Below are 24,166 nucleotides of genomic sequence, written 5' to 3' on the forward strand. Positions count from 1 at the left end.
TACATCAAAATCATATTTAGTAAAATATGATTGAAATATGAAAGCAACAAGGACACTTAATTTTGTCAAAACTGTATTGTTTTAATCTTTCTGAGCGAAAGATTTTCACAGTATCAAAAGTGAATAAAAAAAAAGATCAAAAGCCAACATACACTCAGCTATAACTGGTATATTATAAATCTACATTCCAAAACATTAAGATAGCATCTAGTTGAGTATAGCTTGGAAAGCATCAGATATTGTACGGACAAAACTTCGGCAGAATTTAAGGACTATACACCTAAATGACATATTCCTCATCAATCAAGGCTGATCCTCAACAACGTATCATTTTGGAGTCTGTCCTCATAAAAGAGCAGAATAACAAGCATGAAAGCAAGATGTACGAGATGCAGGACACCACGGACGTCAATGGGCTGTGGGAGGAAAAAAAGGTAGCATTGTTTTAGCATTGGTTTATACAGTACCAACCCCCAAACATGTTTCTTACAATCCAACAATGTCTTGGAAACCCTAAAGTGATGGTGTACTCCCCAAACAAAAAAGGTCTTCTCCCTAGTGTATCTGCGTCCCTTAGAATGAACGTGTAGAATAATGGGTGGATGTACTTTGCACTATTCTCTATGAATTGACCGGAAAGTTAAGAATGTGTTGGATTTTAAGGAAGGATATTATAGGGGTACCCTTTCTTAGAATCAAACATCATGCAGAGTAATGTCCAAAATGTGATGCAGGAGCATTCATTCCATAGATCATGCATGACAATCTAAATGAAACTCATCACATTGAACATATGAGGCCATTGATTTACGCTACATGGCCCATTTAAGTGTTTATATTACTTTTGTCGGTGCCAACATGGCAAATGTGTTTCCAGGAGGAGCAAACATTTCACTTTACTTAAAAATAAAAAAAAGGAGTACATGTATTAGGCAAGTGTCATGTCCCATCCTATTGTGAGTGATACATTTTCAATTGGAGAGAATACATGGTGTTGGGCTTGAGAGGGAGACATTAAGCGGGCAAGATTGGCACACAGAGCTATAACCCTCATCAGACCAGAAAGCTAGCACCCCCGCACATAACAGGAGAATAGTTTATCCCTTTCATGCGAAGTAGCCTACTTTCATGAAGAAACATTGTTTAAATTAATGTAATTTCTTTATGAAAGTAGTCTGTGATCAAGATCGAGCAGGATATATGCTACAAAACTGCAACACAATATAAAATCGAAGAGCAATACAGTACTTTTAGAGCACCATGTTAAAAGTTCCCAAGATAAAAACTTTTGTGATAAAAACATATTTATTTCATGAAACGGGAAGTGTTTACATTACTACATAATGAAGCGCATGGATGCAGTAGATTAAACAGGTTTTTCTTTTCTCATTTTGCACCTCTCACTTGGTGAACAATGCAAAGATATCAAAGGGCAAGCTTGGCCTCGCGAACCGTCCCTCGCTGATGAGTCTTTTAAGTATTTCAGTCTTCTGAATGGAAAAGAGACAATTGTAACAGGGTCCCTTGGCTTGGAGCGGAGAAGAGAAACAGGAATGAAAGCAGGGCCTCGGGCCAAACGGGGGAGCGCGTTTAAGGAGTTTTTTTATCTGGCACTTTTCCAAGTTATTGAGCTGTGTTTGAATGAACCTTTTTGAGGGTGAAGTTGGACCAGTTCACTGCGACCTTCTGGCGGTTTTGCTTTGCAGAATCCAGGCAAAATCTAGTATAACAGGAAAGGGAGACGGCAAACAACAATTAGTAATTGGGGTGATAGTAGTCTATAGAAAAGGGGATAAATGTATAGATGTTCTTAAGTTGATAAACAGAATCACAAACCTTTTGAAGTATTCCACCTCCCTGTCGATCTCATCCATTTCGGTTGGATCGACGTCTTTTGGAAGAAATACATCCTCTGGAAAATGATAAAAAACATTTTTTAATGCAATATCTTCTACATTTCCGACCAAGTTAGGATATATCGGTGGAAGGAAAGAACATTTACCAATTGCACTGCTGGACTTTTCTCCCTTGTTTTTGTTCTTCTTGTTTCTACCCTTCGATTGCTGCTGCTGCTGCTGCTGCTGCTGCTGCTGCTGCTGCTGCTGTGCATTTTGGTGGGTCCCGGGATGGGTCCTGCCATCTGAATCCAGCTCAGATCGACCTCCCCGCACCTCCGTGTCAGCTTTCGCCCGCTGTGCATTGGGGAGGCCGCCGGCGGCTCCGTTGGCCGCCTGTCTGCTCGGCCTGCCCTCCTCGGCCCTCCGTGGGCCGCTCCGCTGGCTCTCTGCCAACTGCTGGGGCTGCTGTCGGCTGCCCACTTTGGAGCCGCCAGAACTCGTCTCGGCCACCCGGGACTCGTTGCTCTTCTGCGTCTCGCCGGAGGGGAGGGCTTTGGTGGGTCTGGTTGAACTCTGCTCAGTGGCGGCCTGCTCCTGCCTCTGCTGCTGCTGCTGCTTCCGGTTCTTCTTCGACTTGGCAGCACCGGCTGCATTGTTCCTAGTCTCGGAATAGTCCTCCTTCGATTTCGCCGTGGCCTGGGGCAGACCTTGCGCATGGCTTTCAGACACAGCGGCGGCGGCGGCGGCAGCAGCGCCTCCTTCTGGAGAGTGAACCCGGCTGTGCTTGGAAAGGTTAGGAGGAGTTTGCAACCTCTGGACGTCTTTTTGCCCCGCGGCGCCTTCTGCGGTGGTGGAGGCGGTGGTGGACGACAAGACGGCGCCAGCGTCCTCCCACCCATTGACCAGGTCCAGGTGGTTCTTAAAGGTCCCCAGGGAAAGGGGAGCCAGATCAAGGTCTATCTGCTGAATGTCCGTCGAACCGTTAAGGTGAGACAGTAAGTGGTTGCCCTCCAAGGTGGCCGCCTTCTTTGGGAAGTCGTTGACATCTAGGTTCAGGTCGTACATGCTAAAGGAGGCTCTGATCGAGTCCTTGATGGTGTTCTTGATTTCCTCCAGCCGACTGGTAAGGAAGCTGTTCACCCGCTCCAACTCCAGCTGAGGCCAGTCCAGCAATCGGCCCGCCTCCGATCCGTCGGCCATCGTCTCGTCGGCCGGCTCGTCCGGACCGGACTGGGGATCGCCACTTGAGGCCTCCATACCGCCACACTGAGCCTTCTCCTGCCACACACAAATAACATTGACAAAACATTATCTTCTGACGACCCTGGGTTGTCGATGAAGTTCGGTGCGATCAATGTTATCCTCTCACCTTCTTCTTCTGTTTGTGGCGGGCCCGTTTGGCAGCCTTGGCACTGTTGACGGGTTTGGGCTCGGAGCTGTTGATGAAGTCCAGCAACTCGTCCACGTCCCGGTTGTCGATGGCGCTGGCCACCGTCAGGTCTAGGTCCTGGCGCAGAGGGGGCTCCTCTTTGCGCCTGGTCAGGCGGGAGCGGAGCTTCTCTCGGATCTCGGCGTAGTTACGGCTCGTCGGGGCCGCTGGAGGCTGTAAACGAACAGGGGATTTCGTTCCGTTACCGCTTGCCATCTTTAATGCGATTTCAGCTCTGTATCGTTACAAAAACCTTGAGCACTATAAACCGGCGGAAAACAGTCCCTTCCACTGCTTAATAAGAAAATCTCTGTCTGTAGGTCCCTGTTGAGTGCACTTACCGCATTGTGACCAAAGAACTCGCAGTAGCAACAGTCGCAGTATTTCCCATCCTTCTGGTTGGTTGAAGAGGAGGCGCAGGAGCTCCTCTCAGAGCTGCTGTCCTCGTCCTCCCCGTCGTCCAGCTCGGACGGAGCGTGGCACAACGCCCCGTTGACCATTTTGTGGCTTTTACATGCCTGGTCCCTACACAAGTAGACAGATGGAGACACAATGAGCCGTGTTGACGGATGCCTTTTCACAGAAACATAATTTAGAGCATTGAGTCAAGGCAAGGCAATAAAGCCACTTTTGGTCATTCTTCAAACATTGCACAGATACATCATGCTAGATTTTGAAGTGTCTTTTGCAACGTTTTGGACCAGGACATACGATTAAATAGTTTGAGAGGCAATATGAAACAGGGGAATCGCCAATGTTGAATGACAGGTAGGCGGAGTTCCAAGCACGTTCAACAAGTTTAGCAACAATGATCAGCAATGTCCAGAAATCCAAACCGAAAGGAAAATATAAACAGCACAGTTCTGACTAGTGGTGCAAAATGTGCACTTCTGCACTTTGAACGTTGATTTACTTTTATTATTTTATTGGATATTCAACAGATCCTCTCGCTCTGAATTATTGTTGTGACACGGGGAACTAAAGACAAGATAACCCTAATCAGTACCGTGTATAGCAGTTTATACCTGCCCAGGAAACTGGGCTTCCAAGCCTACCTGCTGGGCAGCAGTATTATAGAGCTTGGTCAATTTTTCAGCCAGTACCCTGACCTGCCCTAAACAATAGCGGAACTAAAATGAAATTCTACTGTATCAAATTTCCCAAATGGATCAAATGTTAAATCGCTGTTTGAAAGTAATTCCCGCTTGCTCTACAACAGTGAAAAACAGGTAAAAAAAAAATAAAAAAGCTTGACACGCCCAGCTCCGGGGTTGGTACCCACATGGACAGTACCGAATCCAGATTAAAACTGACTTTTCGAAATGCGACGATTTTGATTATCAACCTTGAATTTTTATAATTTATTTTGAATTTCTTCCATCCCTCATAGTAAGCAAAAACACCAACCTGCAGGCCCCCGTCGCGACATGCCCGCCGTTGGGAGGCGCGACCGCCCCGCCGTTGTGTCCGTTGCAGGGATGGTTACAGCCCATAAGAGACGGGCCCAGCTTGCTGTGCTGCGTGACCACACCGGGAATGTGGGAGTTTTTGCACGGGCTGGGCTTATGGACCGACGTGGGGCTGTCGGGGCCGGAGGAGGACGAGGCGAGCTTGGCCGTGGGACTGTGTGGGTTGGGCACCAGCGTGGAGAAGGGCGCATGGGCCGCGGCCCCGGGGTTGGAGGAGGAGGAGGAGGAGGAGGAGGTGGAGGAGGAGGAGCTGACGTGGCCGTGCTGCCCCGAGCTCTGCTTGGGGGGAACGAGGGAGGAATGCTGGGAAGAGAGGCCCGTGGGGCTGTTGGGAGGCACAGACAGGTCCGAGTGTTGGTGGTGGTCGCCGGGGTGGAACGCTTCACCTGGACACGGGGGAGAGAAGAGGGGGGAAGTGGATGAGGGGTGCACCAACTTCAGAGAATGTATTCCCAGACGTTCTCTGAAGTTAGGGTTGGATGTCATCAAAAAGCGAGAACAACAAATCTACTGTCAGTTATTCTGAGACTAGAAAGCTGAAGTTAAACAAATACACAAGGACTTTTGACGTATCCGTCAAGTCATTCAAGGAAGGGATCTGTTTATTCGTTTCCTACCCGGAGGGGTCGGGCGACGGCACATGGTCTTGAAGTGCTTGGGGGTGGTCTTACAATGGTCAGCTGAGGTAGACAGGGGATTCCCGAGAGAAGAACCACTGGAATTCTGGGATGGGTGACTGTAGGGACACACTTTGGGCGCGGACGTTTTAGCAGATTTACCAGGGGCCTCGTGAAGGCCTCTTTTATCGTGACAAGTCGATCCCCCGGTTATACCTGCAATCGAAAAGAAAGGGGTTGGAATGATCTGTAGCATCGGAAGGAATCATCTTTTGCATCTGTAATGTGACGATCCTCCCCCCAGGCACAACAAACCAAACTTCGCCCAGCCAATGATCATACCACAATATTTGCTTATTGCTCTCCAAAATAACTGAGACTGACAAATAACCCCAAGTAACAATCGATTATCTTGCCACGAGTCATTTAAACGTATTCCTATTCCTAATCCTATTCTAAACCCTAAAGTATGTTAACACACCTTAAGAGTTTGCTCGGTATTTTTGGATCACAATCAAAATCAGATTTTATATTTCAGCATGAACCTTCACAAGGCTGCCAAAAGCCCGGCCCGTCATGACGGAGGCAAAGTTTTCATTAAACATTTTGCATATTTCCTTTTCCACTACCTCCGTGTGCTGACTGCCAATACAGCATCCAACCCAGAGGCAAGTGGTAGCATGTGACATCCATAATGCTTCTCCACAAACAAATAAAGATAAATACAACCTTAATATTTTCATTATAATTCATAGGACTAGTACTACTGCCACGGTAAACATAGTTGTATATGTCTAACGTCTCCTTGGTGAGTATCGAACCAACCCATTAAATACTAGATAGTAATTTAACCACCATGGCTGCCCAGAAGGACTTTGTTCCAAACCAGCTCTTCAAGCCAATTCCTAAGCCTAAGGACATTTGCCACTCTACAGTAGTGTCAATGGCTAAACACATTATGGTTTCCATTTCACCCCACTGATATACAAGTTCCCCCTTTCAATGGTCCAATTAATCCTCCATTTAACATGACAGTGTGTAGGCCTTTGTTTAGTGAGGACTATGCTCTTCTTTCATTGGTCATTCCATTAAAAGTTAGATATCTTTGGATATATACATGTCATATGAATGAAATCAAATGCATTCATTACAAGGATGAATAGAACAAAACAGATCTACTTAACACTCTCTCTTTGAGTGAGGTGAATGATGAAGGCCTACTTTTAAATATGATTAATGAGTTGGTTTACCTATACAGCTTCTTTTCAGATTTATTCGTCAATGTTTGTAAAAAAGAATGTTAACTGGACAAATTGCCTTTAATGTGATTATAAAACATGAAAAACCCTCAACAAGATGAAGTTATTAAAATCTAAAATGTCATGAATCTCATTTTTATAGATAAAGATAAATTATGAGCGATTCATGAATGAATAGTGAGATTGGGTCCAACTTTGAAGCCTTACAAATCAAATAATTCCACCAAAACAGCCAACAATCTCTAAAGCTGATCTTTGGTTAAGATAAAAGCCATATTGCTTGACCAGAATATCCAAGAGAAACCACTTTGTGAGCTACAAACCTTGCTGGGAGTGCGAAGAAGCATTGTGGTTACAGTGGACCCCGCCGTTTGTATGGACCGAGTTCCAGAGCCCTGACAGCTTGTGGGCGGACAGGAAGGAGCTGGGGTCCCAGTCCACAGAACTGTGCTCCGGGAAACCGTTGCCACAGCTCTGGGATTTACAGGAGGACGAGTGGGAGAGCGGTACCTGAAAAATAGAGACAAAAAAAGGGGGATTAGGGTGTTGCCTCCAAACATATACTGTTCTGGGGTCCACTCCCAATGGCGACAGACTACCTGTAGGAATCTTTTAGGAAGATGCCTAACCACTACCTGCTCCAAAATCACTGCAAGTGAGCTTGAATAACTGTCTGCTGAATGATTTGAATGGTCAATACACACCATGAATTTACCATTATAAATCTACATGCACACATATTCATCTATTTTGGAATGGAGTTGTGGCTCAGCTTGACAAGGCGACCATAGTACAATAAGAGGAGAACTACTTGAACATGGATATTATCAATTGTACTGTGACTAGTTGCACATTTTAACGTTTCAGATGGTTAAGGAAATTATATCCCTGTGATTTTTTTTTTTTAAAGAAGACAATAGGCCTGGATTAGCCCATTGCCGTTACAAAAGATAATGCAAGTGACTATGATTTTGGTTAACATTTAGTTAGGATTTGCATAGGATGGAAAGCAGATAAATTATGTAAAGATAAAAGGAAGAAAGATGACAGTGTCGAGCAGTTGACTGCACTAACAATAACACAGAAAAATTGAACGACAAGCTATTTTCGAGACAGCAGGCTGAAACTGCAAAAAAAATATATAGAGATTGACAGAAGTCATTTTCAGGTCACCATGTCACTGAATGCAATACCAATGTTTAGTAATGTAATGGAAAATGTATCTGATGCGATTGTTATGCCTTGCATTGATATATACATTACTATGCATGAATTCAAATGCATTAGAAAACAGAACATATATTAACAGAATGTTTTTACATCTCATAATTGTTTTGATCAAATTAAATCACAATAGGCGGATATAAAAGAGCGAGTGACAGTACGGTTTCACTTTGTGACTAACACCATTGTTTCACCTGACACAGCCACACAGAAACCCACACGGGTAAACTCAGCATTACAGTTACCAGAGAAGACTTTGCCCAATCTGTAAGTTATGAGGGGAGCTGCAAAACTAGCGACCCTGAAAACTAGTCAGTAAGTCTAGGCTTCGATATGTTATATATGACGAACAGAATTTAAAACTGATGATGTTATTGACACATTATACACACAAGATATTTGGTGTGCATTGACTTGACAAAATGTATTTCTCTATACACAAAGTGAAACTTCCATTTCAATTTCATTGGGGGGGGGGGGGGGATTTCCTCGTAAATAAGTCCATATAATTACGATAGACATTATATAGTGCAGCTCAAAAAACCTTGTGGGTTGTACCAGCATGTCAACTAAATAAAATGTGTTTACACTTAGTGATGATTTCACAACATAAATGTGACTGTTTCGACCAACAGTATCTATTTAAACCTGATACTCTGGGAACTCATAAGTTTAGGTTATTCACCGGTGTAGGCGGCTCTTGGGTGCTCCTCATTTCCTCCTCTTCCACGCTTTTTCGGCAGCTCTGGCATATCCACAAGGGTACTTCTCCCAGCAGGGACTGGGACAGGGAGGGTACTGCATCAGCCAGCTTGCGCCCCGGCACCTCACGCAACAAGGCCTGGGAAAGGGCAGGCATGGCGTCAGCCAGCTTGGTGCCGTGGCCTCCGGGGAGTCCATTTGCAGAACCTGCACCCCAGTCCTTAAATTCCCGGTGGCACAGAAGGCAGCAGGTGTGCATAGGCTATGTGGGAAGGATAACCACATGGAGGTCAAATAAGATTGGAACAGCTTCCCACCTTGTTGTTGATCTACACAAAACGTGTTATTTTACACACGGAGCAGCTCATTTAGCGATGTTGGGAAACGTGATAGAGGTCGAAAAAATGTGATATATTCTTGCTTGAATAATGGGTACAGTCATTTGCACTGGGGACAATCAGGAGATAGTATTTGATAATAACTACATAACATGTGGAATCAAACCCTACAAGCAAGTAGTTAGCAGTTTCCGGTGACAGCTAAAACCTGACCCTACTTGAGAGTTATGCTCACTGCTCATATCTACAATTATGAGACCCTTACTGTGATTTATTGCAACATGCATAAACTTTATTCCAGCGCCTGATTGTGTGAAGATCGAACTCAATGAGAACAATGGATCACCGCTGTGTGGAACATTTAGCCAGTAGTGCCCAGATCGGTGTCTCTACAGCTATCTCGTTAGCTGGTTAGCGGCTGCTGTGCTGAACGTTCTAGCTAGCTTTAAGTGTAATCCATGTGTGCTGCACAACACGCTAGTGCATGTACGACAAGGCATTGCAACTTGGTATCATTGGATGACCTGGAAAACGCCAGGAATGAAGCACAAAGCAGGCAGACACAATGTCACCTATCCGCCTCAGAGTGGGCTAACAATGCTAACTAGACTGGCTCAGTGCCTGTGGTGGACGCCTCCTCCTCGCCGACCTACTACTTCTTATCACCCGTTTATCTAGCAGCAAACCCGCGCACTGCCCTCACCATCCATGTTGCACTGAACATGTGGAAAAAAAACAAAGACACCGCGGGGTACGTATGAGATTCTCCAGTCTCTCCTAATCATGGAACTCCACATATACACACACACACACGCATAGGGGATGCTTTGTGGGGCTAACAAACGTTAGCATCAAGCTACCTGGTTTGCCCTGGCGGCCAGTCTCTCCAGCCCCACGTCTCCGCCACCACCGCCGGCCGCATCGCCGGGAGAGACGGGCTTCTTCGGTAGGGCTTGCTGCCCAGGCACCAGCTCCTTCTGGACGACTCCGGGTTGTTTACTCTTCTTCCTTGCCATTACACGAGTAATTGTACAATCCGTTGGGGGCGAGTTTTTGCACCGGTTTAGGGAGAAGGTGAAAAGCGATGTTGTTTCTGGTGGACCACAAATGTTCTAGCTTCTCTAGTCAAGACAACAGTCAATATGGCGGAGCGCTGGCACACTGGAGTTCAGAGGTTAAAGATACTGCTGGCGACGAGACTTCAGTTCAGCTGATGATCGCTGCTAAAAAACTAATGCACGTACTCAACGCCATATGTGTGTTTATATATATATATATGAATAAGAGTTCACGGAAAAGTCGTTTCATGGAGTTATCGTCTTTCAAACAATAAAAATAATAAGTGACGATATTTCCTTGGCGATTTGTGATGCTGTGTAGTGGTTCATTTATTGGATTTTTATTTTTGTTTTTTATTAAAGAAATGTGCTCGTTTTGTCTCGTGTAAATCTGACATTTTTGGACATATTGAAACCATTCATCCTCCTCGATCTTTCTGATCAGAGAAAGTGACTGCTTCATGTGGATCCAATGTCTTTCCTCATCAATAAAACAAGTATTAAATACAAACAAATTACAATGGATAAGACTGAAAAAGGGGGGGGGGGCAATGCATAAAAAACCCAATATAATAACTTTAAATAAAGTATAATCTCGTCCTTTTACGGTAACATCACGCCTATCAGGGAATACTGCGAGCGTCTTTTTAATTTTAGCACGGAAATAAAGAGTGCATATAGTTTACCGGAAAACATTAGCGGAATAATATCACCAAATAGTGAGACAAATGTCTCTGTAGATTCATGGAGGCATTATAATCATGGACCTATATTTTATAATACGTGCAGGGGTCGGGGTGGAGACAAATAATGGCGCGCTTATGGAACTTTACAAAGCAGGAGGGAGTGGTCGAGGAGGTGGCTTCACAGTGACGTGTTTTACGTGGTGTATGTCTGAATTTGGTTTGTTGAACTGCAGACGTAGCATTAATAGCTGCTGGTAGGACCTGCTCTGCTGTTCCACAACACAATCTTAGTTTTGTTTTTTGCACCCTGTAGATTTTCATCTAAAGAAATGGAAGCGACCATCTGCAACATCCAGGTTCTCCTTCAGGCTGCAGAGTTTTTGGAAAGAAGAGAAAGAGGTCAGTACATTGACTGTCAGCTGTCATTTTATAAGGAAGCAAATGGGTTTAGTTGTTAAAACAACAAATGCAAATAAAAACAATGCAAATATGAATTACTATGCATGGGGTTAAATGTTTGCGGCAACTTACTGCATGGAATATGCGAGTTTTATGTCTTCGGTCGATACCTTCGCTTTGACTCAGTGACCTACCGTGCACATCATTGTACTCAACCGCGCCAATTCTGGACCATTTGAAACTCGGATGCACCGCCGAGCGCAAAGAATGAATGGATGTTCTTAAACAACGCGTCGCATTCTAACGCTTCTTTCTTCCCGTTGATCGTACATTCAATCTGTGTTTCGTTTTTTGTTTGTTTGTTATTTGCTGCATTCAGAAATGTTGCGAATAGTTTATGAAGGATGGCGCCAAAATCTGATAACAAAAACATCAGGCTGAGGATGTTGACAGCAGTAGAACCATAGCTGTGTTATAACAGTATTCCGAATAATCCTGTCGTTTGGAGCGCAAATATAACAACAACTACGGAATAGTAAATATAACGTAGTTGCAGAGCGTTAAATTATTTTTTCTTTCTCATCGATTCAGCGTTTGGGTGTTTGTATGGTTGATCCTACAGAAGCAGAGCACGGGTATGCTTCAGTACTTCCTCCCAGTACAGAAGATTCGGACAGGAGAAACAGACAGAAAAACAAGAAGCTATCGGGTCCGGGTGGCAATAGGTGATTTCACAACAGATACAATGTCAAAAAAGGGTGTGGTTCCTAAACCTGATCTTTTTGTTTTCTACCTCTTCTCACACACCTCAAAATAATAAATTCATCTGTTCTTATAACTCAAATATTATTGCTTTTTAATTACAGGCTAGTTCACAACGAGCTGGAGAAAAACAGGTAATACACATTAAATATTTCAAAGTGACGACGGGCCTATTATATATTTTAAACCAGCGCTTTGACATATTTATTCTTGTACAATGTTAAAAGTGTACTACCGTTCACAATGTTAACACACTTGAGGTAGTGGTACATTGTTTTGTGAGGACTTAATCGATTTCCTGTTTTTGTGCAGGCGAGCTCAACTGAGATTCCATCTGGATCAGCTCAAAGAGCAGGTCCCCCTATCTTCAGACTCGGTGAGGAACACCACGCTCAACCTGCTCAGACGAGCACAGCTTCACATTAAGGTAAGAAGAACAGTGGGAACGGAGAACGGTGTGGCCCTTGGCTGCTCCTCAGCTGGCTCTGTGTTTCTCCATCGCGCCGCCCCTTGTTTTGGCACCCTCATGCACACATTCTGATAGACATGGATGCATGCATATTTTGGATTTAGTTTAGTTGTGTTTACCATAGTCTTATTAATTAAATGTATTCTGTATATGTGTGTATGTGAGTAGATCTATATAGTAGTTATAACTTGTAACAGTAGTTCATGTCTTAATTATTTTGGTTTCGTATTCTGATTATCTCATGTGTCTATGTCTATTTCTTCTAATTTTCGCTGCTGCAACACCAGAACCTCCCAGCGAGGACTTAAATAGTTTTGTCTCTTAATACGTTATTTTGGTTTCGTTTTGTTTGCTTTGTCACGTCTCAGAAGCTGCAGCAGCAGGACGAGCGTGCCCAGCACCTGAAGGACCGCCTGCAGTGGCAGCACCGGGAGCTGCGAGGTCGGCTGGACCAGCTACAGAGGGGCAGCGAGAGGACCAGGAACGACAGCCTGGGCTCTGTGGTGTCCTCCGAGAGGTCCGACTCTGACAGGGGTAAGAGACTCGTCATTGGTTTCACTTTGATTTGAATGTTACTTTAGGCAAATGTTTTGTTTTTGTTTTGGATTAACCCCAAGCAAATCTAAAAAATGGATTTAAATGTCTGGTGCTACAAGCTCCTTTCAGCTATAGCTTGTTCTTGTATTCAACTCTTGTGGACTAATGGCGTTGGTCTTTGTGGTTTTATTGTTGCAGAGGACGTGGAGGTTGATGTGGAAAGCATTGTTTTTGAATGCGTGTCCTCGGATGGACTCAGTATTACACACACTGATGTTGACCACTGTTACTCCAGCTCGGATAAAGACTGGCTATGACGGCCGAACTGGCTGTGGTAAACCTTTTCTATTATTTTATCTGACAAGGCGAGAAAGAAGAGTGAAAAACTAAAATACATTCCAGACGGTCTCAGAAAGGACATAGGACAAGAGAGGGAGAGATTGGATATTTATGTGAAACTGTGCAGCCAAACTTAGACTTCATCTTTTCACCAAAGCTGGTGACTCAAAATTCAACTTTCCAGATCGGTCGTAAAAGGTCTGACTACAAGCTGAATGGAACTAGTGTTCCTCATACTCACTGTCCATTTGCACTGACGAGCCGTTTTACTGAGCTGAGAGGAAAATAATGGAGAGTGAACCTGTTCCCACCTCACTCAAGAATTCAATCCATACAATGCGTAGGACTCCATAATCTAAAAGTTTTTTTTTACAATATTTTGAAATACAGTATTTTCTTTACATTTGATCCAGCTTTATGGTTTCGTCTACTACTAAAACAATTTGTCAGCACTAAGAAACTTAAAATTCAGGAATTAAGTCATGTAAACACTCGTACAATAACCTTTATTTTTGTATTAATATTATTATGTCATGTATTTTATTATTTTCCTGGTTGCACAGAGCATCCACCCATTGCACTTGTTTTTTCCTTGAAAGGGTTGTGGGTTTTTTTGATCTGGAGAGGCAACTGGTCATGTTTGCACATTTTCTACCAGGCAACGAAGTAATTGTAATGCATGATCTTCCTAGGGAATAACGTGTTGTCAAAACGATATTAGGTCAGCCGACATTATTCCTATAATCCGGAATTGATGAACTGATAGCTCACCAGCCACTCCACTCTTTCGGTCAGGCTGACCGTGGACGCCTCACTAGTTGTCTTCAATATGCTAATAAGTTACTGATTCCGTCTATATAACACAGGAACACCTTGAAAGATTGCGTGTATTAAAAGCTTTAAGAAGTGAAAGTTGGTCTAGCACCACTTCACACAATGCTAATCTTGGTCCACTCCCATTACCCTATGGACAATAATGTATGTTCAACTCTTAAATGACCGAATCATTTTTAACTTATCAATACAACCACGTTCTTGTTAATAACAAGCAGGACCTTACCTAATTTATTTTGAGGTAGACCAGAAACTTGATGGCCAGTTTAGTGTAGGGGACAAGTTTTGTGGAGTGGTGAGTAATATTTTAGACCAACGCTTCTATACTTGTCATACTCTGAACAACCACAGTGTGGCGTAGACATTAAGGATTGTCGTTGTAAATCGGAACAATGGTTGCTTAAGTGATTGCAAATGTGAACAGTGAAATTGTGTTTGTATTTAAACTGTTCCGTTATAACAATTGTACTCTTAAATGCATATGCAATTGTCATGACATGTTTCATTATGCATGCAGTAGACTCAAAGTCAGGATAGAGAATGCAACCTGTAATTCTTATGCAAGTTTTGCTGTATTACAAGTATGTGTATCCTGTACTTTTACATTGAATATTTTGAAGCAGCTGGCTTCCGGATAATATATGCAAGATGCCTTATTTTCTTGTAACGACTTATGTATGCATTAATTCATCTGTATTTCCAGTAATATAATGTAGCATTTTTATACCAGTGTACTTTTTGAATGAATAAATATTTTATATATTTACCCTGAATGCATTTGACTGTTGTAAACCACCTTGCAATAGTAGTCTAATTGAAGCACAAAGCATAAGTTAATAGCAAAATTTATATTTATTGACATTATCAAGCAATTGCAGGAGCAAGAGCATACATGTACATGTGTATGCATTAGCTGTGATAGTTGATGTAAACAAGGTAACTGTTTTCATGACATACAAATCTACTAGGAATAGAGACATTTTCTGCATTCTGGTCCGTCACACATTTGGGTACTGATGTGGGTCCAGACTTGATTCAAAAGGCCGTACTTGTGTGATAGAAATCAGGAGGGTTAACCATTATGTGGAGGAGTAATCACACTTCAATTTGAAGCAAGGAAAAAACTTTTTGCATGGAAAGCTGAATCAAGTTAACTTCAGATTAAATATAACAAAACAATGACTGTATAGATTAAAACTATATACAAACAAAAACAAGATTGTAAATTGATATAAATTAAAAGTAATTTAAGCGTGGTTGTAAAATGCTGTTAAGCGCGAGTAAGCTTTACACGTCATAAATCATACATTTGGGGTTCGATTACAACATTCAAAATCGATGTGATGTTCGTATCTGAACAACACGAAGACCTTTGATGTCAAGAATGTAGATAGAAGTAACTACGGGGCAAGGAAATTGGAACACAGCTCTAGCTGTCATGGTCCAACCATCTTTAAGCCTTCTGGAGGTGTTGGCCTAGAACAAAATCCCCCTCCCCTCTTTCTCCCCCAATACTTATTTGGACTATTGGGGGGGATAACAGTAACTTTTCTGCCAAGATTGTACCCCTGATATCAGACATATTGTTTCTTTTGGGCTTGAGAGGCAAGGTCTTTAGCTTTCTCCTTGGCAGCCAAAGCTGTTCCTCTTGCCCGTTCTGTAGCAGTTTCTGCCAAGGTCCTCGATGGAGTTTCACCTGTGAGTTATCATGAAAGACAGGCATGTTAAAGTTAAAAATGAATTATCGACATAAGAAATGGATTTAAATAGATTAAATTGAATGATTTTAAATCTTGAATTATTTTGTCCACACACAGGATATTTCATTTTCTCCAAAAGTCTAAATTTTCTACTTTTATCAATATACTTATAATTGTATTAATTATTACAAAACCATTAATACACATACAATGTTGTACCTTGCATTTTGGCCAAGATATATTCAAAGCCTTTCATGGTCTTTGTTGCACTGGTCTTAAATCGTGCAAGGCCGAATTCCTGAAACAATAGAGTTGTATGACATCAGAAATAGCAAACATCTCAAACAATAGCATGTGCGTATCACACATACTTAATTTCTCCAAGTCAAATGATAACCAAACCTTAACTTTATAACTATGATATTTATAATTATAACAAGTCAGTGTATAAGTAAAAACAAAAGTTTGTTTGCCCTTTACCCTAACTACACTAATGCAGGTCTCTCCCTCAAGTGCACTGACCTGAATAGCTCTGGAAAGCCCATAGACCTTAGAGGAGATCCAAGCCTCTCTCTTTATTTCTGTCCAGTTGCTGTTCTCAGAATTAATCCCATAAACACACCGCTCCTCCACAGACTGGAGCAGGTGGGGAAAGCAAACCAAAGAACACAAGGTTAAAGACACACAGGTCACCATTGTAAGAGGAACATATCCATAGTAGCGCGATCAAAGATGATTAGTACCATGAGGCGGGCATGGGTAATGTTCCAAGTTAAGGTGGTCATGGTCCTTTTGTGAGGGTCCACTATGGAATCCTCGATGACATATGCCAAGCTGGACATGTGTTTGGGGAGGTACCGCTCCATCCAGCGAGGAGCCCTGCTAGTTTTGGTCATCAGACGTCTGGAAATGAGGCAGTTGCTTGGCGTAACCTCTCGGAAAATTATATCTTCCGTTAAAACATGGTTACTGTATTGGAGGAGGCAAAACGCATGAATTATAAGAATGCTGTATGTAATATAACACTGCATATTGTACCTATGTGAGGTGGCTTGAAGCCACTAAAACAAGTAATGTGTGTGTGTGTGTGTGTGTGTGTGTGTGTGTGTGTGTGTGTGTGTGTGTGTGTGTGTGTGTGTGTGTGTGTGTGTGTGTGTGTGTGTGTGTCAGTTGAGAAGGTAACAACAAAGATCAGAAGAAGAGTGAGCTATATTTTCAGTATTACCTGTAAGGGTTGGGATAGCGTTGCCAGTATGCAACGCAAGCTTGGTCCCATGTACATTTCAGAAGGCCTGCACAGCAGAAATACTTCACCATCGTTCCCTCTGGTAGTAGTCTGAAGAAATAAAGCAGGAATGTGGTTGACAAACAACATTCTGCTCTTATTTAAATGCTCAGGAAATGCACACAAAGCTTCAAAATATCATTCTAACTGAATCTTTAGTGAAAGAGCTGCGCCCGATCTGCATTACGGTCAACACATGAATAGCACCAGGAGCCATAAATGGTGTCAAAGTTGAACGGCGAGGCAGAATGGTGAGAGGACGATAGCTTCCTTGATAGCCATGGCTAGACCTAAACTCTTCATGATGAATGAATTTTAGGATTACAGTATTTTGTCCATATATAAACTATGCTGTATCACTGTCGATCGTGACGATAATAATATGAATCAAAATGTACCTGTAAAACCATTCAAAACGAAAAGTAAACGAATCTCCCGTTAGATAGCAAAAAGGTGAACAGCTACATGTCAGACGTGAACAGCGGAAAAAGGTCAAATTCAACGACATATCCGGTGTTGGCCGAGGCTGCAAAGTCCATGTTGAGCACTAGGGGTCAGCACAGGACAAAGTATATTATGTAGCCTTGGTCACATACAAAAAGTAATGGATTTATTTATATATATTCTCATTTATTTATTTAATTGTAGATCGTTGTATGATATTATTTAAGTACTATGTAACATTTCTGGCATGTAGATGGCAGACATAGTACCTACATACTAGTATAGGGCTTCCTGCTTGTGTGTTAGGTGCAGGCCTGCTCACTGTTCCCATGGTAGCCTGGTGAAACAGCTTTTTGTTTGTATGGACCACAGATCTTGAACAAACTTCCAGAACATGGGAGTTCTGCCTAAACGTTTTAATTTAAATCGGGGGAAAAAACATTTTAGGTTTGCCGCTGCATTTAATACAAAATAAAATTGGCACTCCATTTATTCTCTGAATCTTATTTAAAAAAAACAAAATTATTTATTTTATTTACAAAACATATATTTTGTTGTTTTAATATCTTAAAATATTTGTAGTCGTCATGTTTTAGCATGTGATTACTTCCTTTTTAAGGCCCTATGAATGGCCTTGTGTTTGAATGGTGCATTATAAATAAACTTGTCTTGCCTTGCCTAACATTTAGACTTCTGAAGTTAGTTATGGTGGTAGAGGTAGGCCAAGAATGGCAAGGCTCCACAAAGTCTAGGGAGCTTGTAAGTTATTTTTAATTAACTCAAGACATTACCCTCTTAGTATATTAAAAGTATTATACTTTTGTATTACTAACTAAAAATAAGTTACTTCCAACTAATGCAGGCCTACATTAGTTATTGTTTCAGCTTGAATCGTCTATTTATCAATTTCACTCACCATACACTCCACTTAGAAAAGCAGACTTATTGAAATTAATATGCAAACGTCCTCTTTGAAGTTTAGGAAGAATGTTCTCTTGTATATCGACAAGCATTACTGCACTGTTTCTATTTTCCATTACTGCAATTACACAGAACAGTAAAATTGATGTATCCAATTATACGTTTGGATACAGCTAAAAACATGAACATTTAGATATATACCACAGTGTTAGCGAGTAATTAATATAGCTAGAATATTAATTCATTACAATGAATCCAACACCAGTTAGTGAAAAAAACACTGAGAGGATGTTAATTTTTCTGGGTGTAACTGTCAAGTGCATGGAAATGATGTGGCAATATGCAAGAAGATACTAGTAATCTTAGCAATCTAAGCAACCCAAATTTTCAATAGGACACGTTCATTTTTTAATATATATTTTTAATATATTTGTACGCAAACTTCATGTATATTTTTTCATACTGTTAACCGACATGAAATATAAACAACCTACTACTTATTTGATGGTTCTCAATTACACAAACAAAGACACATTCTACAACAACGAGTCAATACTTGCATGTCGTTACTTGGTTGTCATTGAATACAAATGTGTTTTATTACATCGTTTGCTGATAGTGGCATTGAGAGCTCTTTGCTCCCCCATGACTCATTACTGTTTAGTTCATTATTGTGTTGTCATAGTTGAAAATACATCAACCACCACAGAAGAGAAGGAGTTTAGTTTTTCATACACAAATAATTCATATGTCCACTACGGTCGGTCCGCACAGTGTTACAGCCTCTTATGGACATGTATAAACGCAATTTATAAGATTAAATGTCCCCTTAATCCTTAAAAAAATAAAAACAATAGCATACCTCATACAAACATATTTCACAGATTAATACATTTCTTTACAAAGAATGCAGCATTCAAAAAATATACACATGCAAGATGTTCTCAGTTAACATTGTGGTGTTCAGAACAAAATGTTACGGTCATATATTTTTGCAGATGAACTGAAAATCACAAAATGCCATGAGGTCTGTCTTTCCTTTACAACGACGGGGAACGGCCCAACGCCTGGACCCCTCACACCGGGGTGGGATGGTGGGCGCAGTGACGGCTGCTCATAGTGAGCCGCCGCAGCGACCGCGTCCTGAAGGATCCCTCCGTGTGGAAGCTCTCCGGCTTGTCCGTGCACCGGAACACCATGAGGAAGCCGTTCCTGTAGTTCTTGTTCATCCAGCCGTACAGCACGGGGTTGGTGAAGGTGGAGCACATGGCCACGATGTGGAACAGCGTGTAGATGAGCTTGTACTCCTTGAAGCGCAGCACCAGGTCCAGGTCGCTGGCCAGCTGGAACACGTGGAAGGGCAGCCAGCACGTGGCGAACACCACCACCACCAGGGCCAGCATCTTTGTGGTCTTCCTGCGGCGGCGCAGGCTCTCGCTGTGGGTGGCCGGGCTCACGTGGTTCTTGAGCTTCAGCCAGATGCAGACGTAGGCGTAGCTGATGACGGCCAGCGGCAGGATGAACTGCAGCAGCAGCATGGCCAGGCTGTAGATGACGCCGTCGCGGCCGGTGCCGTGCGGCCACTTCTCGGAGCACACGGCGATGCGCAGGTCGATGGAGGGTATCTCCTCGTAGCGGTACTCCCGGAAGATGGCCAGCGGCGCGGCCAGCACGGCCGAGATGGCCCAGGTGAGGGCCATGATGAGGAAGCTGGTGCGCCAGGTGAGCCGCTGGCCCAGGTGGAAGACGATGCAGCGGTAGCGCTCCAGCGCGATGATGGCCATGGTCAGGATGGACACGTGCACGCTGAGAGCCTGGGCGTAGGGCACCATGTGGCACAGCACGGCGCCGAACTTCCACTCGTCCAGCAGCGTGTAGACCAGGGTGAAGGGCAGGCACAGGGTGTCCACCAGCAGGTCCGCCAGGGCCAGGTTGGCGATGAAGAAGTTGGTGACGGTGCGCATGTTCTTGTAGCGGATGATCATGTAGACGACCAGCGAGTTCCCCAGCAGCCCCAGGAGGATGATGAGCGAGTAGGCCAGGATCAGGACGATCTGGACCCCCAGGTGTTTGGTGATGTCCGAGCCGAAATCGGGTCTGTGGAAGTCTATGCTGGAGTTACCCGGAACCGGTATCCAGTGGTAGCTCACGGTCTCCGTGGCCCCCTCCGTGGCCGCCCCCTCCCCTGTGCCGTTTGATGAGTCAGTGGGACTCATGTTCATTGATGCCTGGTTCTCAGCTGGTCACACTCCTGAGGACTAAAAGAAAGGCAGTGATTAGTCCTCCACCCGACGGCGTATCAGAGACACAGAAAGTGCCATAATTGATGAGCCAAATTAACTGTAAATAGCCACGTTCCCAAGGTGGTGTAACATGGGGAGAAGAAACCTATTTTAGCTCTTCAATTGCATAGCATTATCACATTTTGCTCATATCGAGAGCATTAAATAAGAAAAGATCATGGGTGTCATCTGTCTCCAAAGCCACAGTTAGAGGTTGGCCCGCTTTGGCTGTAAGCATCAAGAATTTAGATCAGAAAATGTATTAAATAAAAACGAAACGGAAGGTCACTCATGCGTTTCCTTCTAAAGAAAGCTAAATTGGATTGGAGAAGTTCATGTGCGCACATACGTACTTGATATGCTCTACTTCAGGCATTTGTATTCCGATAGAACGTCATCTCTCTTTGGACACTTGTCTTGAGAGATGAGTCAATTTATGCAGAAACTGTTTGTTGTAATTTTTCTGCTTTAATAACCAACTGTGCCCTTTCAAAGGCAAACAAAGCATGCAGTTGCAAACATTATATTCAACAATACCAGTATCACACAATGGTGGTTAAAATATGGGGTCTTCTTCTTAACAAAGGTACAAAGCCTTTATATCTATCTTTCTGACAATCCAAGTCACAGGAAGGTCATTTTCAAAACTACCTCGCTCTTCGCTCATTGTTGTGGCATTTTTGTCATAACAGAGAATCTTTGTCCTGAGGATACCAAAAGCTGGAGAAAACTGGCAAAAAAAGATCTCCTTGAATACATTATATAATCAGCCTCTGTTGCCTGTATTTTTCATGCCTGCATTGATAAGACGACATTGGAATAATATTCCCATTATTAGATTTGTTTGATTTGTCTGCTGTTTAGCTATGACCAGGGGAATTAAGTTCTTAAATATAATGAATGTGGCCCCTTTGGTCAAATAAATACAAAGATGGGTATTGATATATTTGATCAATGAATATTGAAAATCCAAAGCCTTTTACATTGCTGCACACTTGATCACTGCATGCAATGGAGATGACGTATCATGCCATTAAACAGAGCCATTCAATGACCTGCAAATGAAGACGTATTAACACCATAGGGATTTCATGATCAAAGCAAAAATTATAGCATGTCACTGCCATCTGACCTGCTATGGCACTTACCTGTACTTCCACATTAGTCAAAGGTGAAACACACCGAGTAACTCAGTAATATTAAGAGTCATCTAAACAGCCTGCGATGTAGATGAAAAACGTGGATTCATAAAGCCATCCGACTAACATGTTACTAGAAGTCACTCCGTGCCATTGAGAAATAAACCAAGATTAGTTGAGTCCTTCTAAGACAAATAGTTGCTTCCCAATAGTGGTAAAAATTGACAGAAATTATGCGTGTCTTTCTTGTGCGATTGTGAACTGATGTCAGTGGAGTTGCCGGTGTCAGGTCTATGCGTAATTGGTCCAGATTCAATTTATGTTGCACTTTCAATCCATTAATCTGCTTGCAAGCTATTGAGTTCCTGTGACAAAGTACATATGCGTTTTAAACGGTGTCTTTCAGCCAAGTAGTATACCTTACATGAGGTAATCCGGAGCAATATTCCCCGCCAGCTTCTACCACATCAAAATTACGCACGCCATACTACCTATAGACTACGCACCCACACGGTCGCGCACAGACAGACAATCACCAAGCCGATGACAGAAGGGTTCCAAAGCGACTGGCAAGCGCGTTCGCATTAAGTCTTTCCACATTTATTGCATCCATCCCGTGTATTCATTAACTCACCTTTTCGCACTATATTTCCCTTTCGAAGGACCTCGACTTTCGCAAGGTGCGAAACAAGAGGGAACGAACCCTTAGCTCCTCCCAAAGCGTGTTGAGTGCACATTTTGGTGAGACTGTGCGCTCTTGCGTAAGGTCTATGGCACCGAGAGGATGCTGGTGAGGATGCGAGGCAGAGGGATCACGGAAATCATGTCATTCATGAAATCACAGTTAGTGCAAACCCTTTGCATTAAAGGTACATTCATGAAATTTTTATTAACATTAGTTAATGTAGTAATAAGCATTGACTAACAGTTAATGAACAGTTAACTGGTCTCATTTACTAATGGTTTTCATGTTTACTATTGGTGTTCATATAAAGGTCAACCCTGACCCTAACCCTAATCATCTAACCTTAACCCATATGCTAATGCTATATCATACTACATATTATGCATTAACTAATGTAAATGAATGGTTTATTAATGTACCGTTATTGTAAGGTTTTACCCAGTAACTTTAGGATGGCTCCATTAGATATTGTGTCTGTAGTGTAGGCTATTGATGCATTGCCGTATCCATCCTCCCTCCAGTGACGCGCACATCTACTAGTCTTTTGGTTAATTTTTATTACCAAGACAACACCCTCCACTGAGGCTTTTCCTTTTATGACACTTCACTGAAGATCCTGATGCAGCTCTGTAACCAACTCAGAGAGCCAGCTTTATATCTATTTCTACAAAGTGCATGTTGGACATCGGGTCAAACAGAAAACATTTCACAGTGCTCAACTTTCTATAGGGGGGGGGGGGGGGGGGGGACGACGACGACGACGACAATGAAATGGACAATGAAAACTGAACAGATTGTAGTCCTTCTTTTTCGGTGTCCCTCTGACATTACCATATCATCCACCACAACAACTTCTTTCCAATTATGGACTTATTCATGAGAACCTCTCTGAGTCACCCTCACAGTACAAGGTACAGATGACAAGAGCAACTCTTAGTGTCGGCCCCTAATTGCATTTCAATACATGCCTATTCCCAACTGTGATCTAAAAATGAATGTAATGGGTTTTGGAGGGCCTTTGAGAGGGACTTTTAGCTCATTGGTTTATACAGGACATGTTGGGTTTGATTGATGTTCACACACATGTGAACGTGTTACGCTTCGGATTGACTCACGGGCGATCGCATTGCGTTTGATGAAAGACCCGAAGGCTACATCAGGATCTGCTCTCTTTCATCCAACCTTTCCTTGTCCAGCCAATACCACTGATCTACTTAACGGGGATAGGGAGCCCCCAGGTGGGAACTGGGACCCCAGAATCATATCCATGGTTACCGGTTGGCTCGAGTCAAGATGGTGCACAAAAGAGAAAAGAAGACTAGAAATATATACCAACCAGTAAAACGGAAATAATGGTGTGAACAGGCTGCACTACAACATCACTGCACTGCCTCAAATCAAACAGTTGGCACAAGGAAAATGTGCGTCTGTTGGTGCCTCGTGTCATCGTTCACATGTGCACCAATCTGCGTGTATTTACCCAATGACATGTGGAGACGGGGGAGAGACAGCCAGTCCCTGTTCGCCGTGCCAATGATAAGGACTTTGTTCAAGACTCCTGAAATCAATGATCACTGTGACAACAGCAAATGCATCACAGCTCTCCATCCGATGATTCCTTGCATTTCTCCTGATTCTCCAGATTGCGCCTCTCTCATGCACCGACTAGGTAAATAGACTTTACGGACAATACACTACTTTTCACACAAATACGATATTCTCCTCCTTCATTTCAAAGGCAGGCAGTGGG

The 24,166-nt window shown here is 42.9% G+C and overlaps 4 protein-coding genes across 6 annotated transcripts; 1 reads left to right on the plus strand and 3 right to left on the minus strand.

Moving 5' to 3' along the window:
* Positions 1-56: 56 nt before the first annotated feature.
* fam193b (family with sequence similarity 193 member B) lies at positions 57-10,050 on the minus strand. 2 transcript variants are annotated; one of them, XM_030369289.1, is made up of 10 exons: positions 9,737-10,050; positions 8,522-8,800; positions 6,936-7,122; positions 5,408-5,569; positions 4,675-5,122; positions 3,609-3,792; positions 3,208-3,441; positions 2,003-3,116; positions 1,837-1,912; positions 57-1,720 (listed from the first exon to the last, which is right to left on the minus strand). In XM_030369289.1, exons 1-10 carry the CDS (start codon positions 9,890-9,892, stop codon positions 1,624-1,626), a joined length of 2,937 nt encoding a protein of 978 aa, XP_030225149.1. In that variant the 5' UTR covers positions 9,893-10,050; the 3' UTR covers positions 57-1,623. The 2 variants fall into 2 exon arrangements, with proteins under 2 accessions (XP_030225149.1, XP_030225148.1); XM_030369288.1 differs by having other exon boundaries at positions 5,354-5,569; positions 9,737-10,049.
* Positions 10,051-10,830: 780 nt separating this feature from the next.
* Positions 10,831-14,726, plus strand: mxd3 (MAX dimerization protein 3). Its single transcript, XM_030369296.1, has 6 exons — positions 10,831-11,019; positions 11,642-11,744; positions 11,886-11,915; positions 12,094-12,208; positions 12,619-12,784; positions 12,986-14,726. The coding sequence occupies exons 1-6, from the start codon at positions 10,950-10,952 to the stop codon at positions 13,102-13,104; spliced, it is 603 nt and encodes a 200-aa protein (XP_030225156.1). The 5' UTR covers positions 10,831-10,949; the 3' UTR covers positions 13,105-14,726.
* Positions 14,727-14,793: 67 nt separating this feature from the next.
* Positions 14,794-17,467, minus strand: prelid1a (PRELI domain containing 1a). Of its 2 annotated transcripts, none has more exons than XM_030369293.1 (6): positions 17,344-17,467; positions 16,886-16,996; positions 16,404-16,629; positions 16,183-16,296; positions 15,880-15,958; positions 14,794-15,656 (listed from the first exon to the last, which is right to left on the minus strand). In XM_030369293.1, the coding sequence occupies exons 1-6, from the start codon at positions 17,451-17,453 to the stop codon at positions 15,535-15,537; spliced, it is 762 nt and encodes a 253-aa protein (XP_030225153.1). In that variant the 5' UTR covers positions 17,454-17,467; the 3' UTR covers positions 14,794-15,534. The 2 variants fall into 2 exon arrangements, with proteins under 2 accessions (XP_030225153.1, XP_030225155.1); XM_030369295.1 differs by having other exon boundaries at positions 15,870-15,958.
* A 1,244-nt stretch (positions 17,468-18,711) lies between these two features.
* On the minus strand, positions 18,712-22,521 carry npy7r (neuropeptide Y receptor Y7). The gene is made up of 2 exons (XM_030369252.1): positions 22,366-22,521; positions 18,712-20,568 (listed from the first exon to the last, which is right to left on the minus strand). Exon 2 carries the CDS (start codon positions 20,530-20,532, stop codon positions 19,387-19,389), a length of 1,146 nt encoding a protein of 381 aa, XP_030225112.1. The 5' UTR covers positions 20,533-20,568; positions 22,366-22,521; the 3' UTR covers positions 18,712-19,386.
* Positions 22,522-24,166: the final 1,645 nt, after the last annotated feature.

The sequence above is a fragment of the Gadus morhua genome, chromosome 10, assembly GCF_902167405.1.
Source record: "Gadus morhua chromosome 10, gadMor3.0, whole genome shotgun sequence".
Lineage (NCBI taxonomy): Eukaryota > Metazoa > Chordata > Actinopteri > Gadiformes > Gadidae > Gadus > Gadus morhua.